This window comes from Antedon mediterranea, chromosome 1, assembly GCF_964355755.1.
Source record: "Antedon mediterranea chromosome 1, ecAntMedi1.1, whole genome shotgun sequence".
NCBI classification, from domain to species: domain Eukaryota; kingdom Metazoa; phylum Echinodermata; class Crinoidea; order Comatulida; family Antedonidae; genus Antedon; species Antedon mediterranea.
This window is the reverse complement of record NC_092670.1, coordinates 18,810,644-18,825,783: the sequence shown is the minus strand read 5'-3', so window position 1 is coordinate 18,825,783 and position 15,140 is coordinate 18,810,644. Positions and strand designations below refer to the sequence as shown.

Genomic DNA, 15,140 nt, shown 5'->3' with positions numbered 1-15,140 from the left:
GATTTATCTATTTTAATGTTTATTGATAATGTGCTATGTTAGACAGGCCGATTGATGGTTGATTAATCCAAAAGTGATTGAGTATATACCATATTACCGTAAATAATTTAAATAATTGCGCAGTATGCGTTCCATACAACACTTGTCAACACAGATTACTACTGGGGTGTACTTCCGGAATGTAAGCCGTGACCTGTGTTACCGCCGGTTTCGCCTCTACCACTTATGATGTATCGGGAAATGATGTGTTAAAGTGTTGTAAGTTATTTAACTATATTTGATTATTATCGAGATTAAAATTTAAAAAATAGCATTGTTATTCATGCAATTCTAATAAATCATATTTATTCTGAGTACAATTTTTCTTCCCTAAGAAAATACAGTAGGTTGTGTATCAATTTCCCTAACAATAAATCGAGTGATCTAATTTGTTTCCGTCTCGAATTACGCGCACAGATTATGAAGAGAGAGATAAACATTGCACGGTATACCGCCAGGACTAACAATTTAATTCCAATAAAATGGCTACAATGCTACGTTTTTTCACATCAGGGACGAAAAAAGCATTTGCTAAGTATCCAATGTTATCAAATAGCCTTACATACTGTGGTTTATATGCTGCGGCAGAAGTTACTCAACAGTTAATTTTGAAGGAACAACCACCACACACGAAGAACAGTACCTCGATGATGGAAGGCCGCATAGATTGGAGGAAAGTTGGGCATGTAGCATTAATTGGTTTAGTTTTCAATGGACCAGTCGGTTATACGTGGTATAGATTATTAGATAAATGGTTACCAGGAACTGCGAGGAGGACTATAATTAAGAAAATGATCATTGATCAATTATGTGCCTGTCCACCTTTTATTTGTGCATTTTACGTTGGTAAGAAAGTGTTTTAAATTTATATTAATTAATCTGGGAGAAAATACTTTTTTTTTAATTGATTGCTACTGTCATCAGTGCAATACCTCAGTTGAAGAGGGTGGAAATTTCTATTTCATAATAACCAAAGCCATACACTATACTTTTAAAAACCAATTCACAAATCCAATTGTATCTGTAAGCCGTACCCTTGAAAATTGAACAATGTGTGTGACGATTCAGAACTTTTAATTAAAAGAATATTTTACAATGGCCAAACAAAAAAAATTACATGGTTCACTTGTAAGTTGTATCGTGATAATATGCATGTTCTGTTCCTATGGTTATTTTATATGAAATAAACTTTTATTTTCAAAAAAATGTTTCTTTTCTACTAATGAGATAACTATAAATACCATTTTATTTTTCCCTAACTTTTCAACTATAGTGAGATAATTAAATAAATAGCATTTATTTTTCCATAAACTAGGCCTAGGTATAAAATAATTTATGATATAAAATTAAGGGTTAAACTTAAACCATACCTAAAATACTAATATAATCTAAATTTTGATTTGTCTTGATTTATAGGTATTAGTATATTGGAACGAAAAAAAGATATATATGCAAGTTTAAAGGAGAAATTTATACCATCATATCTAGTTGGATTTGCTTTTTGGCCACCAGCTCAAGTAAGTGAAAATATTCAATTTTGATCTACCATTTCCTATTGTTGATTAAAAATGGAACTGTAGCTTATTTAACAAAAACTTACCTTAGTACTAAATCTTAATAAGTTAATTGTAATCTAAAATTCTGATTGATTGCAAAACTTTTTTTTCAATCTAACATAATTCTTTGTTGTTGCGAATGTAATGAATTATTATATCATTTTTATTTGTTTATTTTGACAGGCTGTAAACTTTATTTTCATTCCATCCCATTTGCGAATTGTTTACGTAGCTTCAGCAGGGTTTGTGTGGGCTAACGTCTTGTGTTTTATCAACAAAAGAGTGAGTAGATAGCGTACCAAGACTTTTGAATAGATAGTGTAAAAAAGATATAATTTGTGCAAGTCATGATACAGTACAGTATTTTATTGCACATTGAATAACAAGGACATGGTATATCTGTGTAATCTGTGTTTGGCAGAAGAAAACAAGGCCTTGGCAGCAGTGTTTTTATATGTAGTATAAAACATATAAAGCTACCTCTAAATTACAGTATGTATTTCAATTATTACCCTGAACAATTAGTACATTTTAATCCTCATGTAGGTTTATATGCCCACGCTCTTAACTTGACCAAACCTCATAATGTTTATACAGATGTTTGAGCATATATTCCAGTCAGTTAATAATAAAACATAATGTTTGTTTTGTCTACTTTATAGTCAACAGAACCAAGAATTACTGAAGTGAACCCTGTGAAAGATAGACAGATATCAGGTCAACCCTTTGTGAGTAATAAACGATAGCCAACTACTGTCTGACATTTTATTGCAGCTGAGTGGAGATGACCGATTGTATTAATCCTTAATCAACTAGACTGCCATATTTAGGGACCATAAACAAATATTTTACTGAACTGAAGTAAATTGCATTCAATATGATGCAGTATACAGAAAAAAAAATTATAAAAATTCTGCACATGATTGGTTGAATGATTACTAAATATACTATATAGTCAATGTAGAATTGATTAAAAACAAATTTTATTTAATATTTAAATTTATTCATTGTTGTAATGATATTGGAATAATAGACAAATGCTAATAAATCTTTATCAAAGGCATTTAAAATATAATATAATCCAGGGTGTACTTTACATTTTTTACAATATAATTATTTTTTGATACTAACATTAAGTAGTGTTGTTTTTAAAGTGCCTTACTGTTAGTATTCATAGTCAGCAGGTTTTTAAAAGAATATTACAATTTAACAAAGCTTTCCATGCATTTTCATGGCGGTGCAGGAAATATAGAATTTAGATAATAATACTTAGTTTTTCCATGTCGCGTTACTGAGCAACAATCAATGGGTCCAGTAAATCTGTTCTGTGTGCATGTTTATTTAATATTTTATTAATTTTACAGGCCTTCTTAGGGAGGTTACAATTTGCAATGACTTAAGACCTAGTTTATGTCATGTTAATTCACTGTATGCATGGATGATGTTGGATGTGCTGCCTCACTTGATTCGTTGACACAGTTTTGGCAGATTCTAGGTCAAGATGTCGACCAGCAACACAATATGTTTAGGTCATAGGTCATTACAAATTGGCTCTTAAAGAAACTAGTGTTGATCTAGATACATTATGAAAAAATCATTTTTTTTTTTGTGCATTTTTTCCCTGGTTCTTCTTCTTGATAATCTACTTATAAGAACCAACAACTTTACAAATCATTAGCACCTTTTTTTATCTTTAAATAAAACTCTTGAAAACAACAGTACTAATAAATTTAAACTATTGGCAAGCAAGTACTGTACAGTATTGCTTGCTTGTTTTTTCAACCTAATTTACAAGACGATGCAAGCTGCAAGGTAGTGCATTTTTTTTCTTTTATCATAATTAACCTTAGAATAGAACTTATATTTAAAACAAGAAATGACCCGGTTTAATGTTTTTTAGTGTCTTTAAAGTTATCCTTTTGTATAATACAGTAGTGCATTCTTTAATATGATACATCTGTTTGCATTTGTTCTGAGTAGATGTTTTAGGAACCAATTGTGTAAGTTACATGGGATGTTTATCCCACAACCATTTACCTCATCACTTTTCCATCCTACCTGTAATCTGTCCTCTCTCAACATTCCCTTCATTTTTTCATCACAGCCCAGCTAAGCTACACTCAACATTCATTCCCATAAAAGCATATTTTGATGCAATATTATATTAATGCTGCTTTTAAGAACAATGCAAGTGAGTGTTTTGTAATACTGTACATACTGTAGTTTTAAAAGTGTATTTATTGCCAAATATTTAGATTGTCCACTTTCAAACTTACAAACACATGCCCACTAATTAAACAGGGCCACATGTTGAAACAGGCTTGTTATAGAGGGTATTGTATATGTGAATGCTTGTGGTGTCTGTGGCTGAGGTACTTTTTATTCAATGACAATACATATGCTATAAGAGGTTGAATTGAATTTTCTATATTTTAGTAGCTATTTGAAATGTTGGTTATTAAAACCAATAAACACATGTTTAATTATTAACTAATATTTTAATTTGGTATAAATTATACTTGAACTTAACAGTAACTTGATACTTTATTGGATATTTTGCCAAATATGATGTAAATAATATAAATAAAGAAATGTCTTTGTACCTGTTTTTTGGTATAAATTTATTTTTTTTTTAATTACAGTATGTTCATTGTAAACTAAAATATGTTTTCTCTTTCTAAATTTGTATCTTTAAGGAGATTTATATGAATCAGGTATCTTTAACAGTATAGTACACTTGTGACCCAACAAAAGTATCCACAGAATTAGGGGCCATAGTGTTATTACTGTATATTGTGAAGGGTTATTGTAATGTTAAAATAATATTTTGTCACCTTTGACTCTAGAGGGCAGTACAACTATTTTCAATTAATATTAGATCTGCTACATATTGGTTATATTTTTTAATGCAAATACTTTTATTAAAGAAGAACAAATAAATGAATACCACAATTATTTAAACTGTATGTTTGCTGCATTATTAGTGTGTCCAACTTGATTTCAGTGGTACATCCATCCATCTGCTAGTACAAGTGAACATTTTTCCATTTTTAAAGAATATGACTTCTGTCAAATCGTCATAAAGCATTAAGACAACCAATAATGATATTCAACAAACAACATATTCATAAAAGTTTTAATAAATTCTTAAAATGATACCAACATTTTGCAAGAATGTATAAAATAATAAGAAAACGATAAGAATCAATTTACATATTTTGTTCATGGAAATTACTCCATGTCGGGGGTGGGCTAATACCCGCATTAAGAATTAATATTTTGTCCACATAAATGTACTAACAATAATTATAAAGAATTATTTTAATTTAAGTAGAATAGAAGAAGATAGGCCTACTTATGATTGTAACCTTAAAAGCACACCAAGCTAAAAATCTTTACAAAATACTGCAGTTGCTCTAATTACTGTACTTATACTACTATAGCACAATGGCAGTCAGCTATTTAAAACCTTTTCTGTATACACATAAGCAAATAAACTTTTAATATTTATTAAAATGAATGGACATTAAATAGAAATGCTATATTAAATCATTATTTACCTTTGGAATAGAAAATTGTAAAACATTGTGTATAAAAAAAATTATCTATAATAAACTCTTTGTTTATAAATTAACATCAATTATTCATTACCATTATTAATCAGATTATTGTTATAGATTATAATAATACAGTATCTTTATCTTCAACGATATTTTTTAATACAGCTGATGATACTCTGATTTTACTAGATTTTTTCCATTTATTTACATACATAATAAATGCAACATTTTTTGTACAACATTGTGTATAAAAAAATGCTTTTCTATTATTTGAATAAATAATAAACGCTTTGTTTATAAATTAACATAAATTATTCATTACTATTATTAATCAGATTATTGTTATAAATTATAATACAGTATCTTTATCTTCAACGATATTTTTTAATACAGCTGATGATACTCTGATTTTACCAGATTTTTCCCTTTATATTTACACACAATAAGAATAAACGCACAATAACGTCGTTATTTAATAACGTTATTTCTCGTTTAAAGCATTGACTAACCAATCATCACTAAACATTTCGTCTGAATCATCACTAATGTCCTCGTCATCATCTCCCCCATGCAACAAGCTAGCATAGTGTAAAGTCTTCTTTTTTTGTGGGGCTAACTTCGCAGTTGCTATTACAATAGTTCCCCAGATGAATGCTAAAACAGCCGACCCCTGGAACAGGATAACAAGGCCTACTTTATCATATAGATACCCACCAATCATACAACCGGCGCCGTATCCTAAGCCCCAATATAATGATAGCAAGATATATTCTACAGTGCGTTCCTCTCCAGGTGGCGCTATATTCTCTGCTAATGACGACACTGCACCCATTAATGCTCCATAGCTAAAAGCGTGCGACAACTCAATAGGCAGAACCGCCCAAGGATGTTGCATAAACGAGTACAATAAACAACGCACGCATAAGAAAAACATGGCTAACGCTAGAGTTCCAATATTTGTGATTTTTTTCGCTAGAAATACTCCAAGATAGAGCATTGGGATTTCACACATTGCACCCAGAAACACAACTGAACCAAAGAGAATCTCCGAGCCACCTAAATCTTGTAGCAACCAAAACAAAAAATTACTAACATTCGCTTGGAAACCACCGGCAATAATCATCGTCAAAACGAATATCGCGTTCGAACGACTTGACAAAATTGATTTCAATCCTATCACATATTTACTACGGTGTCTAATTTTTGTGTCTGTATGAAATGGATAACAAAATGCTAACAAAAATGCAGATCCAAAAAAAATGGCAAATGAATAAAAATGAATCATGAGACGACTCGTCTCCGGGAATATAATACAACTAGCATTTTCTACTATTAATGAAGTAATAAATGCGAAAAGCCCGTAACTGAAAATGCAATAGGTTTGATGTGAACCATACTTTTCGGTTTCATCAACAGAGTCTAATGTTTCATAGAGTGAATCCTCACATATTTCTTGCCCGGGTGATGCGAATATTTCACTGATAAGGATGACAATGAGTGCAAATATAAATGTGCGATACTCCAAGTCCATAAATTGATCTTTTAATGTGAACATTTGATCTTGAATACCTCGCAAAGACCATCTTGTGGTACCAGAGAAGTTTGCGGAGTAAGTTTTTTCATAACCATCATTTAGCTCTCTTTTTTGTCGCTCACCAAAATCTGGCGGTAAAGTATTTGTCAAAACTGCATTGTAAAGATTAGGGTCATGTGACTCCAGCCAGTTGAGAAAGCGGTCCATGCTTATTTTTTTTCCTTTCTTAAGTTGTTTAGTTTTATATTGATCATAAGCATTGTCTAAACTGTTAACAAAATTGTAATTGGCACTGGTTTCATGGGTTGTTAGGGTTGCTACCAAACTAGCCTCGTTTAAATTTCCTACAGTGCTTGAGGTTATCTCAACAGTTGATTGAGTGGGCACATTTGGCGTCATCAATACAGTATTTGGCACTTCTGTGGTGTTAATACGGCCATTTCCACCAGCACTTGCCCCACCAGTATGGTTATTACCCGTTTTTGGGCAATAGATCAATGAAAGAGATTTATCCACAGGTGGTATTAGCGTCAAACCAAGGTTCCCAGCGATCGCCATAAACAGTGCCATCATAAGAATAATACGCTTTTTCTTGTAACGGCCAGCACATCGTGTCCATGCTGGTCCCGTCCAGAATGCCACCAGAGATTTTCCACCAAAGAGGATTCCAGTTTGCGTAGCAGAGAGTCCTAACTGCCGGAAGTAGAGTGTGAGAAATGGTAACAAGCTCCCTCTTCCAGAGTACAATACGGTGAAGAAAAAAGTTGTGAACAGGATCACCTTCTTCGTATTAACTTGCTCTCGTACCATTTTGATTTTCTAAGACTTATTAACTTTGGAAAAAAAAGAAACATAAAATAATATCAGAGGAAGATTGTTATAAACTATAATGCAACACATTTTTAACATGCACGTATGCAAACTATACAGTATATAATTTGTATGAGATGCAAGTTTCATTTTGCTTTTGCTACTTAAATAGTATACAAATCACAGTTTATGTAAATGCACTACTTACCCAAAAGTCTACGTGACAGCAATAATATTAATACTGCTCGGCAATTAAAATAATTTTATACAAAAACACAGAACGTATACACTTTACATACAATGATCAGGTACAGGTGTGTAGGAAGGAAAGTCCCTGCAATCATCGCTGCAATGCTTACCTTTTTTGTTGGATAATGATATTATTATTAACTACAGCAGGTAGGCCTAACGGTCATCATTCAGTCTCATCCATCCCACAGGGAGTTTTCTCCCCTTACCTCTGACGCGAATTAGCAGTAAAAAAGAAAGTTGTTTGCTACACACTATGTGTAATTTAGTGTAAAATCCATCAACTTGTTATTAAGCCATGTAAAACGTATACAATGGTGAAAATTACAGATGTATTGTTCTCAACGACCGGTGTACATCATCTGGATTATCATAATATTGTGTAACGAAGCATGAAGGAATGATCTATTCATTTTGAAGGTAGGTTATCCGTATTTTAATTTTTCAAATTTATTATTAATTAATTTTGATAATCGAAATATACTACTACTATTGCATTTATGCCTACTTAATATGACTATTTTCTTTAATTAAACCAAATTAGCATTTGAATAATTTATATTATACGTAAATTATTATTATTTACCTTATAAATAAATAGATTTTACCAAACAGGTTGTATTATCAGAATAGTCCACGTTGTCAAGAAATTAAAGGATTACCGCATTATTAATATTAATATTAATTTTATGGTATGGGCTGTGTGATACATTGTACTTATCAATTGATGAGAAGATAATATGCCTACTATCAGTGGAACACCAGTCTACACATTCGCAATTAAAATTGATGACTAAATATAGTGAGAATTTCCCGAGGGTCCGAAATATACTCCACTCCATACAAATGGATATTGCTGAAAACAATAGATCATGATAGATGATGGATAATGATGTATTGTTATAATTAGTAAGATGACGTAAATGATGATGAGGATGATGATGACGATATCTAATTTAATGATATAAATCACGACGATATTGATGATGATTGATAACTGAACTCAGGTTAATTATGGTGATCAGCTAAGGTGATATATAAATATTACGTATACGTTAATATGTATGACGTCACGCTGATCTTGATAATAACAAAAATGATTTATTGCTATCCCGTATATGTTTATTGTAATAATATGAATAATTAATTATAAATAATAATACAATTAAGTCCTCATTATCGAGAAAAATCACAAGCACACAATATGGTTATAAAACCAAAACGTATTGTTTGAAGAAATCAGATATAATTTGCATAACAAAAGCTTAACGATGGCCCTCCTATGTTTTACAACACCTGTTGCTGGCTAGGTGAAATCAACAGACTAGGGCTTAACAATGTCTGAGGACAATGATAATAATATGTTCCAGTCTGTACAGCATTATTGCACTGTTTGTAAGTATAATACGTCATAATCTCTTATCCACTATTTACTTAAGAAAGGTTTTTTTCGAGTGGAACTTACTCATTTTGTTAACGTTTAACGTTACGTAAAGTTGTAGTTTGACGCGATGTAAATGTCACTAAATAAATATAGGCACGTAAATTACAAACACCATTGAATGGTGTATTTTACTTTAAATAAGATATTTGTTAAGATTTCAATATCCGAAATTATAAAGTATTTACCTGATTTACTATATTGTAGTAATACTGTCTGATATATATCAAATCACTACAGGGCCTATATAGGATGCTCTCGAACATATTTTTCAAGCTGAGTAACAAGAATATATGTGTAACCCCATTATCAATTATAATATTTAGTATAATTTTGCGGTATTATTTAAAAAATCGACCAATGATCATGATGTATTCCATGAATTAATCAAAGCCGTCATATATGATTAAGAGGAGAAAAGACGTTGTCGCTGTTTCAATAAGGTCACACACATTTAGAGTGCCACTTATTAATAAGAGGAGGCTAAACAGTCACATAATAAGAGGAAGTTGGGTGCAGCTACTTCAGACACCACTCCCAACAAAAATAAAGCGGATTTGAGAAGAAAGTTAAATTTTGAACACTGGATATCCGCCAGGTGGTTAATGTTTTATATAGATACTTTTTCAGAAAATAATAGACGATTTCAAGAAGAAAAGTAAATAAGTAAAACAATGGATCGAGAATAAGTACTACTTTACGAAAGAAATTATTTGTCAATGATAGAAAATGGTGATACCTATGCGATGTACTGCAGCAGAAGGTCTACCATTCCATTTGTTCTTAAATTGAGATTTTACGTAGGAATTCTTGCTCATATGCATGTGCGATCAGATGATATCAATGTGTTCTTCCTTCAATAAAATTAAAAATTTTCTGATTGAACATATTTCCTTAATAATAGTTTCATTGAGTATGTCAATTTTTTAGACACACGTCACACACAAAATTAAAGGAAGACAGTTTTTATATATAGCGCCCTCTATCATATTGTTATGAAAAAGATAATTGAAAAATCCAGTGTTGTCTGCTCCTGTAGTAGCGTAAATTATCTCTTTATTTCTGAAAATAATGATCATCCGTGGATATTTAGAGTGATGTAACCACAAACATTTTGACTATTTGTATATATTAACATCGGAAATTAAGTTTTACGTACTAATAGAAGGCAGTAATAATGAATTTTCGGTCAGTATTTGGTGGTCGAACATCGGAGGGTTATTCAGGGGAGCGAGTGCAAGGTGAGTGGGATACGGTTCATTAAACCGGACGGGTGGTTATTGTATGTAGGGCCTAGCTAGACCTACTAGCCTTTACCATACAGTGTTTATTTCTATATTGTATTTAAAATTACAGTTTTCAATTTTTCTATTTTAAGTTTATGTTTTATTGTTATTATTCTAATTCTAATTAAAGATTTTTTTTGATTTTAGACTTTAGAGCGTGTGTGTGTGTGTGTGTGTGTGGGGGGGGGGGGGGGGGTGTTGTATAGTCACGATACTAGGAGGTATACTTATACTATAGGATACATTAGTATGGATGAATGGATAATATTATTATTAATGAAATTCATAGATATACAACAAACTTAATCATTCATATTTTGCTCAAATTCATATATTTCTTTAACTTAATGATAAAATTTTAATATAAACATTTTTGTAATATTTATAAATAAGGAAATTACTGATAATTATTAGTAATAACATTGCAAGCATCTCCATGAATCACAGATACAATATAAGATGATAAGAGATGTTACAAATTTAACTAATTGACCCCACCCTATGAATCCTAATAAACCTCTGCCATCACCCACACACTAAGTACATCCTCCACAGTGTTCCATGTGTGCTATCAATTAAATAATTAACATTATATAACATAACTAAAATATATTTTTACCAAGTAAGATCTTTCAGAGTCTATTAAAGTATAGTAGTTAGTAACCATTAGAATATATAATAAAATAACTTGCACTGATGAAGGGCTAGTGCTGCCCGAAAGCTCTGCTAACTTTTCTGGTTGTTTTACTTCTCGTTTTGATTTAGCTTTTCGCTTTTATTTTGTATCTCCATTGAGATCCAGCCACTGATACCCACAGCATTGTCATTTTTTCAGTAATTTGCCTTTGGATTAATAAAATAACTTTAACAATAATATTAAATAATTTTATGCCACTTCATGAATTCTGCAATATACAAACTACTGTATGCAATATTGATAGAAATGGCACGCTCAACACATTATGAGTACAGTATTTTCAACATAAAATCAGTGAACCATGACAACGACAATCCTGTAATGACATCACACCAGGGTAATTAGATACAGAGTCAATTAAAACATATTTTAAGATTATCAAGAAAAGGCTTTAGTTAAATTAAAATTTAAATTAAAATTTAATGAAAATAATCTTACAGTTCATAAATAATGTTTTTATGCGCACATCTTGTTCATTTAATCATTGAAGCTGTTAAAATAGCAGCAGCATTATTGGTAACCTTTATGATGTCATCAATTCTGTGTGACGCACACGTGTAGGAGGATAATGATTGTGTGCATATCATTATTGCTTGGAGACTATTATCAGTGGGCTACAGTATGTTTGATGTGCTTGCTATCTTTCTATACAAATTTGATATACGTCGTGTGTGTACATTCCTGGCCTGCATGTACGATAATTTCTTTTTAACTCAATTGATAATTTGTTCCAAATACACTTAGCTAAAGCTGACTTTTATTTATTATCATAATTACTTTTATTTTGTAACATATGGTCATCATTACCATTACCAGCAATTTATTGGTTTGGTTTTTTTTTCCGGTATGATTTCTTGGCCTAATTACGTTTGTTCATTAATTACTGTAGTTTTAAATAATAGATGTAGAGTTTTTAATGAAATGATTATAAAGAATGTTACCTGCTTATTACTAACTGTAGATTATTTATTTTCATTTTAATGCTAATAATAAAACCATAACTATAAAACCATTAATACATATTGTATTTCAATCATTTATTATTCTAAATTGTAATGCTTTCCCTTTTTATTGACATTAACAAAATGTTCATAGAGTCCATAAAGCTCTTGTGTTGTTTTTAGAATTGATTAACAGTATTCATGCGTTGTTGAATGTAACCATGATGACGTAAGCTTGTTATCCTCTCATTCCTGATTTGTATACAGTTCCGCAGGTCGTTAAAAGAATTTGAAATGAAAGGTGGTAATCAAGAATATTTGCAGGATATTTTGTTTGCTTCCTTGACAATGTGAAGACTGAAGCAGAAAATGTGATCATATCAAATTATTGGTTTTCAAGAAATAGAGCTTTGTGAGATTTGAAATGATTGAAATTCTTTAATATTTACTTCAATTCAGTGTGACAAACAGAAAAATTATTAATACATCACTTGTGATAAATAATTTAATAAGGACCTTTTCACACAATATTATTGTTTGTGGTTGTATTAACTGTAAAGATTGTTTCCAAGATGTAACTTCATTACACCTGTGTGAATAGATATTTTTATAATAATCTTTTAATATTCTACTACTGTAGGCCTACTGTAATATAAAGTAATACTCAATTCTTTTATTTAGAATAAAATTGCTAAACTGTGCACTGTGCAGTACCGTATTCCAAGTACGCTGTATGATAGAGGTTTTTTTTTTTTAATGTAGACTATTGTCACGTGTACATTATTATATAAAAGCAGACATAAATATTTAAATTAAATGACCTATGCCATGACCTCTATCTTAAATTGTCAGCAAAAATTCCGGAATAAGATGTTGCAATTATCTGTTGAAAACATTCGTTTGCGTGTTTAAATATCAAGGCTAAATGCACCGATTAGGAAAGGCCGCTTTAGCTTCGTATTTCTACCCCGATTTTTGGTGGAACATGGGTTTTAGCCGGCTAAGGCAGGGTAAGAACATTACTTAATTCAGTGCATGCTGTTGGTAGTAAATGGTAATCATAAAGTAATATCTTCGATAATGTTGAGCCTGTAAAATTAATAATACTACTGTATAGTTTTAGTATCAAAAGAGTTTAAGAGGGTTGAGTTTCCAGCTTTTGTGTGTATTTTAAATTAAAAAAACAAAGAATTCCATAAACAAATAAAATTTGAAATTGTTAATGGAGAAGATAGTTAATAATTATATAATGCATAATTTTCATCCATATGGTGTACTGCAGATGAACTGTACTGTATTGCTGGATACAATTGGAACATGTACAGTAGTGTATAAGAATCTAACAATAACTAACATTCTGAATGTTTGTTAAAGTTAGATTTTCTGTGATTGGCTAATTACAGTTACCGGTATTATTAAAATAGACATTTTAATAGATTGGTTAATTATATATTTTCCTTAAATAAATTTCACAATTTAAACAAAATTTAAATGACTCAAAGAACAAATCATTTCTACCATTGTCAACAGTATATGTATCACTATAAGAAAAAAAATGTATGATTTTAATTTAATTCATTGACACCTACGGATAATTTGGTACTATGAAAATGGTGACCTTTCAATCTCCATGGCAATGGTATTTTAATTATATCTGCTTTCATAATTTTTGTTATTATTTTTAAAAGAAAGAAGAGAGAGCATAAATATTGATTAATGAAACCAATAGTTTTTATAGTATTTATTGAATTACAATATTTGGTAATTTAAAAGATGTTAAATTTGTCAAGAGAATAGATGTGTTTAGCATCATCCTTAATATACATGGTGAAATACTGTTTACCAGAATGCTGTACGCAATAGATTTATTTGAATAAATTTGAATATGACTCCCTCGAATAAACCCTTAAAAACACTCCTGAAAATATGATAAATGATAAATGCACTTTGCTTGGTACCACTTTACCTTTATTAGTAGCCCCAATAAATAAATCTTGAGAACCTGTTTTTGTATTTTAGCCAGCTGGCCTATTGATTGTGTTTTTGGAAATACAATTTTAAAAAGGCATGACTTAGATTGACCTGGTTAAAAAAAAGGTAGCCCCAATAACTAATAAGTCACCAACGTTACTGTAAGCACCCACCTTTTGACCATCCCATGCTGAAGTATAACACCCACCCCCTAATTTAGGCTAAATTTGAGTTTGGTAATGCAATCATCCAAGTATAATACCACTCCGAGTTCCATATATTCCATACCCAGGCTCTCATGACCTATACTCAGTCATGTACTGTATACGGTATATTTTATTACTTAGTACGATATCGCATTTGATAATTTTATGAAATTAAATATTCTTGTCATAACATTTTTTTATTGAGCGTGTTATACAGTTCCTCCAAAATATAATTGATTTTTTTACAAAGAATTGAAATTGTTAAGGACAAAGTAGACCTTCACTACACAATACTGTACTATAACAATACTACTAACTATAGAATACGTGGCATTTAAATCACTGTGATTTGATATTTAAAAGGTATACAGTTGAATGGTTATCAATATCTGTAAAGTATTCTTAATGGATGCAGTGAACTGGTTAAAAGTATCTTATTCTTTATTGTTTATTTGTTTAGATGTAAGGTATTTGACAAACTAAATAATATTATTTCAGAATATGATAATGTTTTTTTCATGTTTTTTATTCAAAGTTAAGTCATGTTTACACAGTTTGATGTGAATTACATAATGATCTGCCAGCCATATTTAATATAATAATAAACATAATAATTATACTACATTCATTTTTATAATGATTACATTAATATCAATTGATAAGATATCAACATTACCATCTTGTGATATTTTTTATAAAAAAATTCATGCATAAATATGTGTTCACAGCTGCTTAACCATAATTTGAATCTCATTTAATACTCAATTAGATACCATTTCATGAACATAGATACTGTAGGTGTCTTACTGTAAGCCTGTTTTCCACTAGGCGAATTAATTTGCATGAGTCA

General features: G+C 30.6%; 3 protein-coding genes across 6 annotated transcripts in view; 2 read left to right on the top strand and 1 right to left on the bottom strand.

The window, feature by feature from the left end:
• The first annotated feature begins 472 nt into the window (after positions 1–472).
• Positions 473–4,561, top strand: LOC140047544 (mpv17-like protein). Its single transcript, XM_072092587.1, has 4 exons — positions 473–885; positions 1,456–1,556; positions 1,779–1,877; positions 2,258–4,561. The coding sequence occupies exons 1-4, from the start codon at positions 522–524 to the stop codon at positions 2,339–2,341; spliced, it is 648 nt and encodes a 215-aa protein (XP_071948688.1). The 5' UTR covers positions 473–521; the 3' UTR covers positions 2,342–4,561.
• Positions 4,562–4,764: 203 nt separating this feature from the next.
• On the bottom strand, positions 4,765–8,075 carry LOC140047538 (major facilitator superfamily domain-containing protein 6-like protein A). Its single transcript, XM_072092582.1, has 2 exons — positions 7,859–8,075; positions 4,765–7,522 (listed from the first exon to the last, which is right to left on the bottom strand). Exon 2 carries the CDS (start codon positions 7,497–7,499, stop codon positions 5,637–5,639), a length of 1,863 nt encoding a protein of 620 aa, XP_071948683.1. The 5' UTR covers positions 7,500–7,522; positions 7,859–8,075; the 3' UTR covers positions 4,765–5,636.
• A 1,003-nt stretch (positions 8,076–9,078) lies between these two features.
• The window catches only part of LOC140060239 (small G protein signaling modulator 3 homolog), a 38,536-nt gene continuing 32,474 nt past the window's right edge, over positions 9,079–15,140 (top strand). For 3 of the 4 annotated variants that reach the window (XM_072106377.1, XM_072106383.1, XM_072106367.1), the window contains exon 1: positions 10,214–10,430. In XM_072106377.1, the coding sequence (XP_071962478.1) occupies positions 10,367–10,430 (64 nt within the window). In that variant the 5' untranslated portion in view covers positions 10,214–10,366. Of the gene's footprint in view, positions 9,144–10,213; positions 10,431–15,140 lie in introns of those variants that run through there. The other variant, XM_072106391.1, reaches the window with a different exon arrangement.

Coding starts and splice junctions, on each gene's coding strand:
- LOC140047538 (XM_072092582.1), bottom strand. CDS start 7,499: ATGGTACGAGAGCAAGTTAATACGAAGAAGGTGATCCTGTTCACAACT.
- LOC140047544 (XM_072092587.1), top strand. CDS start 522: ATGGCTACAATGCTACGTTTTTTCACATCAGGGACGAAAAAAGCATTT. Junction 886..1,455: donor TATTTGTGCATTTTACGTTG/GTAAGAAAGTGT, acceptor CTTGATTTATAG/GTATTAGTATATTGGAACGA. Junction 1,557..1,778: donor CTTTTTGGCCACCAGCTCAA/GTAAGTGAAAAT, acceptor TTATTTTGACAG/GCTGTAAACTTTATTTTCAT.